At 35.9% G+C, this 17,346-nt stretch overlaps 1 protein-coding gene across 1 annotated transcript in view; it reads right to left on the minus strand.

Annotated features, from left to right (window-relative positions):
- LOC141639725 (protein trichome birefringence-like 40) overlaps positions 1–13,609 on the minus strand; it is a 30,309-nt gene extending 16,700 nt beyond the window's left edge. The window contains exons 1-3 of the mRNA XM_074448778.1: positions 13,195–13,609; positions 12,867–13,038; positions 11,675–11,853 (exon numbers count right to left, since the gene is read on the minus strand). Of these exons, the coding sequence (XP_074304879.1) occupies positions 11,675–11,853; positions 12,867–13,038; positions 13,195–13,511 (668 nt within the window). The 5' untranslated portion in view covers positions 13,512–13,609. The remainder of the gene's footprint in view (positions 1–11,674; positions 11,854–12,866; positions 13,039–13,194) is intronic.
- Positions 13,610–17,346: the final 3,737 nt, after the last annotated feature.

Raw genomic sequence — 17,346 nt, forward strand, 5'->3', positions numbered from 1 at the left:
AGCAAGATTGGTATAACTTTATTGCTTATATGCAGTCTGACAAGTTTAAGGTAATTTATCTGCGAATCATTGGGATCACTTTATTAGTAATCACTTAATAAGTAATGAAATAAGCTTACGTTACTTGATATAATTCATTTTATGAAGACTATGAGTAGGCAGAACCAAGAGAACATTTCAAAGAAAGAGAGCGTCTTTCATGGCTCCAGAGGTGGTTATAGATTAATTAAGAAGAAGCTTGGAGCTGTCAATCGTCACGACGCTTGGGTGGCCGGTCACACTCTTAAGAATGGAAAGTTAGAAACTCCATATGATAAGGCCATCAAAGAGAAAATTGTAAGTTTGAATAAATATGTCACTCCTACACTGGTGGTCGGTTATATAGTTGTGAGTTTAAATAAAATTTAGTTGCATAATGGTTTTATGTGTATGTAGAGGATCTGTGAGAAGGAGGTATAGGAAGGAAAATGGAAGTCTGAAGGACGCGATGACTTTCTTGCTAGGGCAATCGGCAAAGCAGAGCATCCAGGTCGTGTGAGAGGGGTATCGACGCATGTTGGTATCACTAAGTATTTTGCGAAAAATACTCGAAGGACAATGAGTGGTGATGATAGGGTATATAAATACTGTATTTTATTCAACATAATTTATATATATATATACACATATATATATATATATACATATATACATATATATATATATACATATATACATATATATATATATATACATATATATATATAGTCAAGTTCTTATAAGTCCACCTAAATATTTGAGTTCCTAAGTCCTCACTACATCCTTTAGATCTTCCACTATGGATGGTTAAGATTGAAAGCAAGAAAACACACTTAACACTAATTAGTTTCCTATACACTAATTAATCCACTTTCTCTCTCTAGCTTTAATTATATATTCACTAATTAATTATTATACACAATTAACACTATCTTTTGTCTTCTTATGCTTTTAAGTTCATACAATTTTTTTTTTTAGAGAAAGTTTATACAAATTTTATGACACTTTTACTGTTTAAAAGTGTAATTTTAATTAAAAAAAAGTGTAATTTTAACAAAATAAAGCGGTTTTGATGGATATTATTTTAAAATTTGAAATTTTGAAGCAAGTTTATGACAAATTTTGCGTTTTACGAGAATAACTTTTGTTTTTACGACAAATATTATTTTGAATTTTTCAAATTTTAACATAACTCATTATAAATTGAGTGAGTTATAAGTGTAACTTTAGTCTTTTAGAAGTGTAACTTTAGTCCACTAAAGTGTAATTTTAGTCCATTAAATTATAATTTTAGTCCATTGAGAGTGTATCTTTAGTCCATATTAAAAGTGTAACTTTAGTCCATTGAGAGTGTAACTTTAGTCATTTGAGAGTGTAATTTTAGTCCATTGAGAGTGTAACTTTAGTCCATTGAGAGTATAACTTTAGCATTGAGAGGGTAACCTTAATAGAGATAAGTGTAACTTTAATGGAGATCAGTGTAATTTTAATTGATAAAAGTGTAATTTTAATAAAAAAAAGTGTAATTTTAATAATAAGAACTGTAAGTTTAATAGAGAAAAGTGTAACTTTAACATAGAAAACTGTAATTTGATAAGTGTAACTTTAATAGAGAAAAATGTGACTTTAATAGAGAAAACTGTAATTTTGATAACTGTAACTTTTATCGAGAAAAGTGTAACTTTAATAGAGAAAAATGTAACTTTAATAGAGAAAACTGTAATTTTAATAAGTGTAACTTTAATAGAAAAAAGTGTAACTTTAATATAGAAAAATGTAACTTTAATAGAGAAAACTGTAATTTTAACAAGTGTAACTTTAATAGAGAAAAGTGTAGCTTTAATAGAGAAAAATGTAACTTTAATACGAGAAACTCTAATAGAGATAAGTTTTTTCAAAACCTTAATCTAAAATTTTTAAAATATATCTAACACGATTATGTCAAAAATCTACTTCAGATTAATAGATCTAAGATTAAAATAAAAAAATCTACTTCATATTAATAACACCAAATCTATTTGATAGATCTAACATTTAAATCAAAGGTCTAAAAAAAGTTGAAAAATTGGATTTGAATAAAAAAATCTGTGACAAAAAAAAGGTTAAAAAACAAAAAAAACAAAATAAAGACACAGACACGCAACAAAAACAAAAAAATAGGTGAAGACCAAAATAAAAAACGAAAACAAAACAAAACAAACAAAGACACTTATAAACACAAAAAAAGAGACAAAACCAAAAAAAAAAAAAAAAAAAAAAAAAAAAAAAAAACTTGCAGATCTGAAAAAATAGGTGAAGGAGACGGAAGTGGTGTTAGGATGTCGGACGTGCGTATGGTAATGGGTGGTGTGGCATCGGATGGTGGTGATGCTGTCGGGGTGGTGGCGGGCGCGCCTGGGAATCTCGTATGGTGTTGGGTGGTGGTGATGTTGTTGTCGGGTGGTGGGAGTGCGACAATGGAGGTGGTTGTAGTGTCGTGCAGGTGGTGGTTGTGGTATCAGGTGGTGGATGGTGAGGGAAATGATGGTGATTGTCGGGTGGGAGAGTGGATGGCTAGTGGTGGTGTCGGATGGTGTCGAGAGGTGGTGGTGTCGGGTGAGGGGGTGGGTTGGTGAGGAAAAGAGGGGGACTTTTTTTTTTGAATTTTTAGGTTTTGAATTTATTGGGTTTTTGATTTTATTGGGTTTTTGATAGAGAAGGTGAATGACTTGTGTGAGATGAGAGATAAATGAGTGTGACGATAAATTATATATAGTGGAATTAGTGATAATTAGGGTGGATTAGTTAAGGTAGTGAAAGAGAGTGTTTATTTAGGTAAATAATCACCTTTTTGTGCTTTGATATCTACCACTCATCTTCCTCATCCAATGGCTTGGATGAGAACTTATGGACTCACACTTAATGGGTGGACTTACTTTGTATTAACTATATATATATATATATATATATATATATATATATATATATATATATATATATATATATATATATATATATATTTGGGATCTGGTGAGAACCACCAACAGAATGAGAACCATGAGAACTCCACCTTATGGACCTTTTAAAAAAAAAATTAATGACATATTTGGATTCGGCATAGAATGTTATGACTAGAAAACATATTTCTTGGTCTAGAAAATATATACTTGTGATGGAAATCGAGGCGAGATACATTTTATTGATTTTCATGCACCTACTACTGACTTTTATGTATCTAACATTTTTGATGCACCTAGAACTCGTTTTCGTGCACCTAGAGCATATTGTTTCATGCACCTAGTAATCATTTTCATGCATATAACAATTTTCAGGCACGTAGTAGTCGTTTTCGTGCATCTATGACCGTTTTAGTATACCTAGTTGTCTTTTTGAACATTAAGTTTATATTTTGTTAATAAAATCAATAAATTTTGTTTAGTAATACTAAAAAATGTGTTTGAATAAACTAAACTAATGATAAATGATCCATCAAAACTTTCGGAATAAGATTTAGTGGAGATTTAGTGAGGGTTCTCACGCTTCTCATTATATGGGTGGTTCTCACCGGATCTCAACCCTATATATATATATATATATATATATATATATATATATATATATATATATATATATTCGCTGAAATTATATTAATTTTAATCATATTCATTTTTACTACATAGCTACAAACAATGACCAGGTTGATACTTAGAATGGCGGAAACGGGAAACGGGGGATAAGCCATCTGAAGAAGAGTTGGTTATGGTTCGGCAAGTCATAAAGGAAGCAAGGGAGAAGAAGAAAAAAGCGGGCATGTGAAGTGAGAAAGACATGGAAAAGGATCAAGATGGGGTAGATGAAGAGGAAGCCATGAAGGCAGAGGAGAAGGAGGTGGAGGTGGGAGCCGAAGACACGTTCTTATCATCTCCAATTCCGGCTTTTGATGAGGTATTAACTACTACGACTAGTTTATAATTGTTATATATATACTAATTAATTAAATTTATTATTTAAAGTAATGCATGTATATATACTAATTAATTAAAAATGTGAAGGTCGTTTGCAAGAAGCCTTATGTTCTTTACTACGAAACCTCTACAGTGGCATCGTTGTTTCTAGGGGAGTTGAGGTTGAAGGCAATCAAGGCACTGCCCTCCGTGAGGGATGGAGGGAAGTGGAAGTGACCGAGTTATATCTGGAGAAGTATGGTACTCTAATAGTACCATTTATTGAAAATTGGCTTTTGCAAGATGTCATGGGTTTTATTGTGCAATGGCCTGAAGAATTCATTAATGTTGACATCTCCGGGGTAGTTATGCTAAAGCGAACGCATTTTATATAATGAACGCCTTTAAATTTATTAGGGTAACCTTATCTAACATCTAGTAAGTATTTGAATTTTTACATTTTCAGGAGTTACACGAAGCCATTATGGCTGAAATTAGGACTACTACGTCAACACGCAAAGTCACTGATTCGACTGCCTCTCCACCCAAAATTCAAGAGGTAGTAATAATTTGAAAAATAGATTGTGAGTTTTTCCTTTTTTTTTGGTTATTTAAATTATATATGACGTCTCGTGTAATGTATATATTTTTTTTTCTAAATTGTAGACCGGGGTTAAATCTACTCTTGCTGCACACAACGTTGGTGTTCCTCTTAAATCTAGATATCAGACCGATGTTTATAAGCAAAAATTGAATACTCCAACGTTCGTAGCTTTGCACCAGCTGGCTGAAAGGAAGCTAGCTGTCGGGGAAGTACTCATGATTGACATCGGAGATGATGTTATGGGTTTCGGTACAACTATTTTTATGGATGGGGAATCACTGTGTCAGTTTCTCGACCTTGGCGAGTTAGATGCTATGCACATTGTAATTTGGATGAAGTAAGTTTTTTTAATTAAAACTTGGCATTTGGTTATAAAAATAGTGATGTTTATTTAAAGGGATATTCTACATGATACCCCTCAACTTTTCGACTTTCTACGTGGTACCCCTACACTTTCTAAAACATACATGGTACTCCTAATTGTTGTCATTATCACTAAGTGTACCCCTAAACTTTATTTTCCATCAATTAAACTCCGTTTTAGGCGTTAAGTGATTACTTGGACGCGCAACCAAGCTTGTCATTTATCATCCCATGACATAAGGACTCTATTAGGCTCAATATCCATCTTTGGACGTGATAATTTGGCATGGGATCAATAAATTTTCCGTTAAAAATTTTTTAGCCCATATATATCAATAATTATTAGGATCGAGATGGATATTGAGCCTAATAGAGTCCATATGTCATGGGATAATAAATGACAAGTTTGGTTACGCGCCCAAGTCATCACTTAACACCTAAAACTGAGTTTAATTGACGGAAAATAAAGTTTAGGGGTGCACTTAGTGATAATGACAACAATTAAGGGTACCATGTATGTTTTAAAAAGTGTAGGGGTACCACGTAGAAAGTCGAAAAGTTGAGGGGTACCATGTAGAATATTCCTTATTTAAATCATCAATGAAAATAACATTCTTCGTTCCATTTGACGTAATAGGTACCTGTGTACACACATGGCTGAGGGGAACTATGTTTCTCATGACTACGAATTCGTGTCACCTGAATTGTTCTCTCATAAGTCCTTTGGATACACATACACAGAGTACATCGATAGAATTGCTGAACGGTTGATGACGTCCAAAACCCTATGGTTTGCCCCATACAATGAGAATCGGTATGTATAGTAGTTTATTATAATGAATCATGATTCTATTCATTCATTAACACGCTTACATGCATGTATATGAACTAACAGTTCAATTTTCAATATTTCATAGCAAGCATTGGCTGCTAACGGCAATCAGTGTGAAAAAAGGCATAGTGTACTGGATTGACTCTTGCGGACATCCTTCCACTGAGAAATTTGTAAAGATGATGACTGAGTAAGTTTACAACCTTACATTATAATGTCAATTGTTATTGTATGACCTTTGAAGACTAGGCTGCTTTTAATGTCCCATCAGTATTACTGAGCTGAATGCTATAATTTCCTATATATATTTATGAATTAGTGTGTGTAACATTCCGTTTGATGTTTATGGGTGTCTTGGTTTTGGATTTGCTGGTGGATAATATGTTAGTGAAACGGAGCTAGCAGCGTTTGTGGATGGTAGTTGCTAGTAGTGTATGGAGTTAGTGTCGAGAGAGGCTATAATGTAGTGGATACGATATCGCGAGTCATGTTGTGGAGGTAGACGTAGTTGGTGGAGTTGGTGTTGAGAGTTCATGTTTTATAGGTTGGGTTTTCGTTTGAGTTCTTAGCTATGTTGTTGGGCCTTGGTCGAGTTTGTGTGTTTGTTTTGAGTATGGGTTGAACTTCGGGGACAAAGTTCTTTTTAAGGAGGGAAGACTGTAATACTACGGTTTTATGAGTCTCTGAGTACTCTATCGAGTGGGGCTTACTCTGTCGAGTAAGCATGTTTTGATTTACGAAACAAGTGTTACTTTTGTAGGGTACTCGATCGAGTAGCATTGGTACTCGATCGAGTAAGTGGCACTCGATCGAGTATGCTAGTTACTCGATCGAGTAAGTCGATTAACGGGTTATATCTCGACGGGTTTTGTTAATAATGCGGATTAGTATTTATATTACGCCGTCATCTTTCATAAACACTTTTTATAAACCTAATACACTCAAAAGAGATTGCAAACTACGTTGTTCTTCCTATTCGCATTATTGGCAAATCCCGGAACTAGAGAGGTCGGATTTCATCGTTCTTTGTATCATTGTGATCCTTGCGTCAAGGGTAAGTCCTACGTACCATTTTTATAGCATTTAATGAACTTTGATTAAACCCTAATTTTGGGGATTGGGGGTTTTCTATGTTTATGTTGATGTGGTAGTGATTGTATGATTATGTGTCTATGAGGAGGGTTCGTAGAGGAAAGGTTTTGAGACAGGTGCTAGATCGTCTGCTGTTTGTGTTGCATTCCAGGTAGGGTTTCTCTACTCAGTATTAGTTACATGATTGTGTGGTGATTGTTATTGTTATTGAGAAATTATCGTACTGGAATTGGTTGTTGGTAATTGTTGGTGTTGTGACGGTTCTTGTTTATTGTCGTTGACTGTTGTTGTTGTATCTGTTTGTGTTCTTCGGGGTGCGTCCTTGGCTGAGTGGAGTCACTTACGGGAGTGGCTTCACGCCCTTGATTCACCTCATGTGGAACCCGCCACAGGAGGGATGTGCACATTAATGAACATGGGTTTATCGCTCGATGGAGATGAGCGGGGCTTAGGTGGGAACGGCTGCGGTCCCCCCACTGGCGGCGAGGAGTATTTGTTGGGATGGGTACTCTGGCAGGGCTACACACTTTAGTGTGTAGTCAGTTATGAGGTGATTGGAGATGGAGACTGGGATTGTGTGTGAGTTGTTTGTATGATTTTTTCAGTGTGACTTTGATTGTGTAATTAGTGCTGACCCCGTTTAATGTTTTAAAACATGTGGTGATCCATTCGGGGGTGGTGAGCAGTTATTGAGCAGGTATGATATGACGCGTATAGGATAGCTGGGATGAGTCATCACGTGGTAGTTAGAAGTCTTCATTTGTGTCGACGATGTTTCTGATTTTGTGATTTTATCGATGAGACGTCCGAAAACCTTGTATTTCAGTTTAACAGTTTTGGTTTTGATCATGTAATCACTTTAAACTTTATTACTATTTAAATTATGTTTTGTTATTGTCTTTTGATTATCATTGTCTCGGGAAACCGAGATGGTGACGTCCCTATACCTGAGTGGTCCTGGTAAGGCACTTGGAGTATGTGGGTGTCACAGTGTGTTTCAAACAATTGGAGCATCAAGTCCAACTTTTGTCACAATAAAAGTAAGTGTATTCTTAATAATTACTCCTATCATTTAATTTATGTTTATGCAAGAGGTTAATCTAATTTAGCTTATTTGTATGTAATTTATATAATAGTCTCCTCTACAACACCAAGCAGCAACGAATGCGCCTTTTTCTGTTGTCGGTCCATGTGGGAGATTATCACCCGAAAGTATATCAACATAGAGTCACCGGTTAGTGTGTTTTAATAACTATTTCAAATGTAACTTGAGTTTAATTATGTGTAATATTTCACTTATTCTGTCTATTTTGATTAAGTATATTTTGACTTGTAGTTCCCACCTTCAATCAACAACAAAGACCATACCTATTCGAAGGAAGACATCGCCGACATGAGAAATAAGTGGGCCACTTATTTTCTTTCATTAGCGGATGGTCAATAGTCTACTCACTATGTATGTGTGTATATAGAGCCATGTGTAATTAGTTTTGGTTACCTTGTTTATAATATTTTGATGCTGGGTTGAATAGATCAATCTGTGTAATATTACGATATGCGCAGATTGAAATTTTGCAATCTTGTAATTTCTTTGAAATGCTATTTTGCAAGTAGCATTTCAAAGCGGAACCCGCTTTGCAAAAATTAGCATTTCAAAGAAATTCTTTGGAACTGCTACAACAATTTTTTTAAAAAAATATTTATAAATTAGATCACGGTTAAAAATAAAACCGTGGTCAATAAATCTATTGAAAACGGTCGCATTTAAATAGAAACTCGTTGACATATTCATCCATAATATAACGGTTTAATAATCACAAACCGTTGTCGAATTCATGACATTTAGAACGGTTTAATAAGCATAAACCGTTGTCATATTTACTATTTTACAACGGTTGTGTTTCAGTAAAACCGTTGTCATAGGTTTCCGCAGAGCATTCAGACTAATACTACCACGGTTTCAATATTATAGACAACGATTTTTGAGCCGTTCTTAATATTGTATTACGGTTATTTGAACCCGTTATTTATATTTCATAACGGTTCCGCCTTTTTAACAACCGTGGTCACGAAATAACAACGGTCGATGTAATAACGGTTTAGTCTTTTGTATCAACAGTATATCACGTTATCTAACCGTTGTTGCACTGATTATTTGGCATAGTGAAGGGATGATGTATCCCTCCATTTACCTTCATCCCCTCCCTTTCCCTCTAAATTCCCCCATAAGAAAAAGTTAAAACAAACACCAATTCCATGTTTGAATAGTAAAAGTGGAGGGGAATTAAATGGGATGAGAAAGAGATGGAGGGAGAGAAGAAACAAAGTGTCTTGCTTGTGACGGGCTAATCCCGTCACAAGCTGAAGAGCTCTCACAAAAAAGGAGAGGGGATAAGGTGGGGCATCCCATATGTGCTTCCCACTCAACTCTCAATGGGTATTTTGTGAAGGGCTCATTGATGCGATTCACGCGGTGATGGCTAGGTTCTGGTGGGGTTCAACGGAGAGCCAACGCAAAATTCATTGGATGAGATGGGAGCGATTATGTGAGCCCAAGACGAAGGGAATGATGGGATTTAGAGACCTACGTGTTTTCAACCAAGCTTTACTAGCCAAACAGGTGTGGAGACTCTTGACGGTCCCTGACTCGTTGGTGGGGCGTGTTCTTAAGGCGAGGTATTTTAAAAATGGCTCTATCCTAGATGCTAGAAGAGGCTATGACCCGAGTTTTTCCTGGAGAAGTTTATGGGGCTCGAAGGCGCTGTTGTTGGAAAGACTTAAATGGAGAGTGGGGAACGGCTAGAGTATTGGGGTTTGGGATGATGCTTGGTTACCGGGGACTAGTGTTGGGAGGGTTCCTACTCCGAACCTTGAGGCTAGTCCGAGTATGCGAGTGGCGGAGTTTATTGATGTAGAGCAAAAATGTTGGAATGTCGAGAGGATGAGGGAAGTAATGGTGGAGGAAGATGTACTACTTGCACTCCAATTACCGATGAGTAGAAGGTTGCCTCCTGACGAGCTGTTTTGGAACCCAACGAAGGATGGTAAGTACACTGTACGATCGGGCTACTGGTTAGGGAGGAGCAGCAGCAGTAAGGTGAGTTCTGGGGGGAGAGGCATCATCCTGGTGGCGTATTATTTGGAAACAGAATGTCCCGCCTAAGCTCCTCCATTTTGCCTGGCGTCTTTGTGCGAATATTCTGGCGGTAAGGAAAAGCTTGTTTTGCAAACACTGCTGTGACAATCCGCGATGCAGTTTCTGTGACGAGGAGGAATGTTGTGACCATGCACTCTTTCGCTGTGCATGGGCTAAACAGCACTGGGAGAGTAGTGGATTCTGGGCGATGATTGAGGAGGCCCCGAATACTACCTATTGTGGAGAACGGGTTTGGTGGATATTACAGCGTTTAAGGGAGGAGGAACGAGGACGATTTTTGGCGATTGCATGGGCTATATGGACGATCCGTAACCAACGTCTATTTGAAAAAGCCCATCTTCCACCTGATATAGTGTTCTCGAGCTTCACTGCCTTGGTAGCTGATTATCGATGTTATGCGGAGAGGGTCATTAATATGCCGCATTTTTTGTCGAAGGTGGGGAGTTGTGTGTGGGAGCCGCCACCACCTGGTATATTCAAAATTAATTCTGATGCCTATATGGCAAGTGATGGCAGTGTAGGGTTGGGGGCGGTTGCGCGGGATGCTGAGGGTCGAATTGCTTGGGTGGGTAGCAGGCGGGTAAAAGCTGATTGAGGGGTGAAAGTAGCGGAGGCACAAGCAGATCTCTTTGGACTGGAGGTGGCGCGCGAGAAGGACCAGACAAACATCGTTCTGGAATGTGATGCGTTGAACTTAGTGAAAGCAGTGAAAGGCAGGGACTTTGCTAGAACCCCGTTCGGTCTTTGTGTGGCTGACGTTTGTAATCTTCTTAATTCGTTTCCGGTTGGTGCTATTTCTCATGTGAAGCGTGGGGGGAATACCGTGGCACATTGCTTAGCTAGAATGTGTGAGTCGGTTGGTGATGAAACTATTCTTGTAACGAATTACCCGCAGGCAGTTTCGACTCTTGCGGAGATTGATTTAATATAAAACCCCATGATTTCCCTTCAAAAAAAAAAATGGGATGAGAAAGAGATGGAGGGAGAGAAGAAACAAAGGGTCTTGCTTGTGACAGGCTAATCCCGTCACAAGCTGAAGACTTCTCACAAAAAGGGAGAGGGGATAAGGTGGGGCATCCTCCATGTGCTTCCCACTCGCCTCTCAATGGGTATTTTGTGAGAGAAAACGGTATCCATCACAAGCTTGTGACGGATATCGCCGTCTTCAATGAGATTTTGTGGAGAAATAAAGGGAGGGAAGTGGGATGAGAGTGGAGGATGAATGTTTAAAAACAATTTTCCTCCAAATCTTTTCTATGTTAGAAAATGGATCCCTTCAACTCTCTTTTACCCTTTTGTTATCCAAGTAAGAGCTTGTGTATCCCTCCCTTCATCTCTCATCCCTTTCCTTCCAAATTCTCCGTAAGAGCTTGTTTAGTTACCCACTTAAAATCAACTTAAATTTTAACTCGTGGGAAGTACCAATATGGAGTCCTATATGGTTAATAACAACATTAAAAGTAGAACTTTCCATGAATTCTACTTCATTCAAATGAAGTTACTTCTTGTAAAGTTCTACTTTGTACAAGCAATCAAATAATTTTTACTAATCGACATGAAATATAGGTTGACAGAAAAGATTACGTCCTAGACATTATAAATTCCTACAAAGAACGAAAGAACCCCTAAAAAATTAAATAAAGTATAAGCGATAAATTGGTAAGAGTAAGGAAGGAAATACATACGGTTGTTTGGCGCCAGAGCGGTACCACCAAAGCCAAGTATTGAACACCAAAACATCAATATCTTTCCAAATATTTCCACTTTTGAGTGAATTGAGCTTCAACACTCGTCCCATTGTCTTGTCTTGATCAATATCGACCAGGAACAAGGATGTGTGTAACATTATTGAAACATCATAATCCTACACGTTCGAAGAGAATATTACGAAAAAAAATATGTAAGTTGCAAGTATATTTAATGGAAATATATTTTTTTTTTTTGTTATTTTTTAGAAACTAATCTAAAATAACATATTATATGCATAGAGCATGTAGATAAGAAAAGTAGTAACGACCTAGATAGCACCAACATAAACTTAGACATGACACTGACACGTGATATAATATCTTATGAAATTTAGAACACGAGACAGATTATTTAAAATTTAATAAAATATATATTTTATAGTAATAAATATTGTATGATTTTATTTTTATAATGTATTTTAAATAAGTGAAAGTAAAATTTGATACTAAAAGTAATTCTCATTTCTCTTCCAAATCCATCTTTTAATAAATCTTTTTTAATATTTCATTCCTCATCTAAACTATAACATGTTTAGTTGTGTGTCCGACGAGTGTTAATACGGGACGGCTGGTTAGGAGGAGTGTCCGACCTAGGTGAGGACTTGGTCGATATAGTATTCAACAAACGAAGGCTTGACGGGTAGCTCCAACTAAGAAAGGAGAAAAATAAAAATCCATTTATTTTTCTAGTGATTAAACAAACCCACTAGCTCTCTTTTTCTACTCATTGATGACTGAAAGATGTATATACCGTTATGCATTCACAATTTCACATTACTTGCCTTCCATTCACATGCTTATGGACTCACGGTTCTTTGTTACACACATTCATTATAGCATATTATTGTTAAGGTTTATGTAACAAAATCAAACAAAGTGGAGAATGCAAAATCAAGGTGACTAGCGATTTAATAAAATTAATTAAATACCCTCTCCGTTCCGGTAATTTATTTATCTTTGATTTTGGTATAATTGAAATGGAATACGTAAACAAATGACCAATCAGAGAGAATAATTACTATGCAAAATGGAATAGTTAAACAACTCACCGGTCAAAGAAAGTAATTATTGTACAAATTTCAAAAAAAAAAAAAAAAACGTGAGTAATAATACTGGGTATGAAATATACCTGAAAAGTCCAAGAATTGATGGATTGAGAGGTGTGTTGTGTGATGTTGGAATTAGGAAGAGCAGCATGGAGCAGGCATACCATTGATTGCCAAATATTTAAGCTAAGTGAATCTCCAACGTACATGATCTTCTTCCCCTTCATCCTCCTCAAGAATTCTCGTCCATCGAACCTACATAACGCTATTAACTTCATTAACAATGAGTTTCGGATACGATCCTCAAACACCAGTCACCATAGCCTCGTAGGATCCTCAAGCACTAGGTCGATCTACATACACTATAAAATCAACTATATGCGAATGTAAAATGTTGGACTGTCACATTACCTTGGAAGATCACAGTCATTAGGCTGCCACCGGAACTTAAGGTAGGATGTATCGCGACGGCCATATTTTAGGCAGTCAAATTCCTTGCGAATTGTTGGGCAAAATGAAGAATCATATAGAGGGTATGAATCATCCCAAACCCAATTGCCTTGAAATATATTACATTGTTTTACTTGTTGTTTGCTAGTACTCGAGTCGTACTTAAACGAACCTGATTTATGGTATTTTTGTATTGCTTCAATTACGCCAAAACATGATAATAATAATGTGACTAAAGTTATGACCAAGAGCAGAGTTTTCTGTTTTGTATTGCCCATTTGTTTACTCAAGAGGGAGGAAAGGATCAATAATAAGTAGAAAGAGTGTGTGTGTGTGTTATATAGATTTTACACACTTATAAAAGTTATATGCGATCGGAAATTGGCTAGTTAGATGTTATCCTCGAACTAGGGGCTTGCCGGCCATATTTGATGCTGTGGAGACCAACTACTAATAAAATATAGAGTAAAATAACTCGCGATTGTGGACTCTGGGTTAAACTGGCGTGAAATTTTCAAGCGTTTTAAGCTTAATTCTCACAAGTAAGCTAATGGAAATAAATGAAGGTTTACTATCTTTTTAACGGTTCTGACTACTTCTGCACCCCAATCAGGTGGTTGTAAATATACTTGATAATGAAAAGATTAATAACTAAAATTAAAATATATAATATAATATTGAGTAAATTAAAAATAACTTTCTTTTAAAATCCAGGTTTTTAAAATTACTCCCTTTAATTTTTTCCTAAAATTACTCCCTTAGATTACACTTTTATCAAAAATTACTCAAATTTAGGTAACTTATTTCGTATGATTTTGAACTTATTCTCCATTGTTATATCTTTCAGATTATAAATTGACTAAGTTACACAAACCTAATAAGTTATTTTAAATTGGAATAAGTTCATAAATTGGAATTTTGAATCAATTTTCCATAAAAGTACATCCGAGAAATTTTAGAAAAAAATTATATAAAGGAGTAATTTCAAAAAACTGAATTTTAAAAGTGAGTTATTTTTAATTTACTCTATAATATTATAATAATCTTTATGTTATCAAATGGACAATAAGAAAATAGAACGGATCCTTCTGCCCTTTGCACAGCTAATAAACTGGTAGTCTAGGTAGCACCAAAACGGACACGGATACGGACACGGACACGACACGGACACGTGATACGGCATCCCATGAAATTTAGGACACGGGACACGCTATCTAAATTTAATAAAAAAACATATTTTATGGTTATAAATAACGTATGATTTTATTTTTGTAATGTATTTGATACTAAATTTAGGTAACTGAAAGTAAAATTCGACCTTAACTATAACTAATTCTAATTTCGCACCCAAACCAATCTTTTAATCAATCTCTTTTGAGAATTTATTCCTCGTGTAAAGTATAACATGATAAGCCATGCGTCCGACGAGTGTCGGGTGTCTGAGTGTCCGACACGGTATCGGATACGGGACGGCTAGTTAGGAGGAGTGTCTGTGCTACCTAGCTGGTATTCCCAAAATTTATGTGGAAATTTTATCAGTGACGAAAATATGAGCAAAGGTAGACAAGTTATAGATCCACAACACTGTACAACATGTGACATCCCACCCATGATTAACAGCTACGAATTGTTTAGCAGCTGAAATAAGGTTTGTCATTTACTTGTGACTCAATACTATTAACTACTTTAAAATTGGAATTAAGAAATCGAGCATCACCTAATGGTGACATTGGTTATTGTCATAATCATATTATTTTCGAATAATTTATTGGATGAAACAGAGCAGATCGATCATTGTTATTTGTGATTAGTTATTAAGGGCTTGATTTGATCAAAGATAACTTTGTATTATATGTATGTTTAATTATCTATAATTAATATATTCTAATCTCATAATGAACATTTATAAACTGAATGTGGAAGTGACAAAAAGATCGATTACTTACCTACAGCCATTGCTTGAAATAATTGATCCGTCTTAATGAATAACGCAATTTCTTATGCCCCAAATCTGACTTGGCTTCAGGCTTGGTGAACCTTAATCAGAATAAATATGTTCCCCTTATAAACTCTTGCCATCAAAGAGTAACAAAATTGTTTCCTAAATTATGGGTGGTAAGTTATGGGAACTCTTGCCATCAACGAGTAACTGAACTGTTTCCTAAATTATAAGTGGTAAGTTATGGGAGATAATAGTGGGAACATAATCCTAGGTTAATTCCACCCCACAATGGACTAACTTAATTTTCATAAAATAACTTAATTAAATATTAATGTAATACGTATTTATTTCATGGAATATCTTACATTCTCCCACTTGGTCCATTTAACAAGAGACAAAACATCTGAATCATGGCGATGAATTCTCTTAGAGCGAGAATTAGTCTTCCATGTATCACAATATATCAAGTCACTCACAGCACACACATTTAACTTAATTAGTAAACCCCATATTTACTCGAGATTCAAACTGTGACACCCCGCGATAAGGCGAAATAAATAAGTAATAAATTAAAGCGGAAATTTATGAGATTTTATAAACTTTTTACTACCAGTTAAAGATTAACACGCGAGTGCCAAAAATGAAAGGAAACAAATACAATAATAGACAAACTTAGGTTATTACAACCCAAGTCTAGAAAGCGGGGAAAAGATATCCCACGAATGAACAGATAAGAGGTTTCTAAACAAGCAAACTAAGGTCCAAGGGTTTAGTTCTCGCTAGCCCACACGTCTTCCCCACGTAAGCATCTTCACCACCTGTCATTCATGTAAACATGAACGCCACAGTCAGTGGGGAGTAACTCAAGGTTCTCCCAGCCACAAAATGTCGAAACGAACATAACAGAAAACTAAAACAGGTAAGTCATGCAGAATACTTACAAAAGATATGAATATCAAGTTTATATATAAACATGGCAGTTAAATGAGATGGAACAAGACAGATCAACATTAGCATAATAAAGATTTAACTAATCATGTGAGACAATTAAATAATATAAAAGACAAGAATATGGTCATTTATACAAAAGCACGCATTTCCAGGAAATACGACATAGATAGGAAATTAGAATCCAAAACATGTGAAGCAGTTAAGTAAGGGGTCAATCAATGCAAATTACAGGAATAGAAACCGTAACCATTACTTGAAAAACTATTTAGCAAACATTGCACGAGACGTGGCTACTAATGTCGCATTCATACTTATGGCTTGCATCTCACCATAAGAACGGATGAAAACATCAATCCCGACGATCATATCGCAATTAGAGGGCTTATAGCTCACCCCTAGTATCCGATAGGACCAAGACAAACAACACAAGGCATAACTCTTGTCTTGAAAGACAAATACCAATATCTATAACCAAACAAGACCTTTACTACTCATATATAAATATATAATTCCCCTGGTAGGACGACAATGGTACTCCCAAGACTCACTTTGATCTAAATCGCCGAGACTCTCGGGCGTAACGGTCCCCGATTCGACATGCGGCGAGCAGTCCGCATCGAAGACTCGATCGACATAACGGAAGTCGAGAACCCACAATCGCGAAACAGTCCGAAAGAGGCGGAAAATATGAGCTAAACCAGAATCGGCAGAACAGTCCGAAAGAGGCGTAAAGACAAGTCAAGCAAAATGTATAGCATAAAGGCATTGTCACCAGAATACGATATGAGGTAACCCGCAATCGGCAGAACAGTCCGAAAGAGGCGGGAAAAACATAAATCAACCAACTCCCGACAGAACGGCACGAGAGCGGCGTAAACCAATACTTGGCAGAACGGCACAAGTAAGGCGCAAAGATATATCAAGCGTGTAAGATAGCATTATGACATTTTCACAAGAATACGACTCAACCAAATAAATATTTATAATAAATCTTTCATACTTGTATTAAATTAATAAATATCTCATACTTGTCATATTACCAAATGTTCCACTTTACAATTTAACATGCCGGTTAAATAAAATATAATAAGCGATAATGAATAACTTACGTTATAAAATGTGACCAAATCAAGTGACTCGTTTATGAGCCCGGCAAATAAGCTATAAGAAGCCCAATAAATTAGTCCATTTTGATCCAACATGTAAAACACAATTAGTCC

The sequence above is a fragment of the Silene latifolia genome, unplaced genomic scaffold (assembly GCF_048544455.1).
Source record: "Silene latifolia isolate original U9 population unplaced genomic scaffold, ASM4854445v1 scaffold_57, whole genome shotgun sequence".
In the NCBI taxonomy this organism is placed as follows: domain Eukaryota; kingdom Viridiplantae; phylum Streptophyta; class Magnoliopsida; order Caryophyllales; family Caryophyllaceae; genus Silene; species Silene latifolia.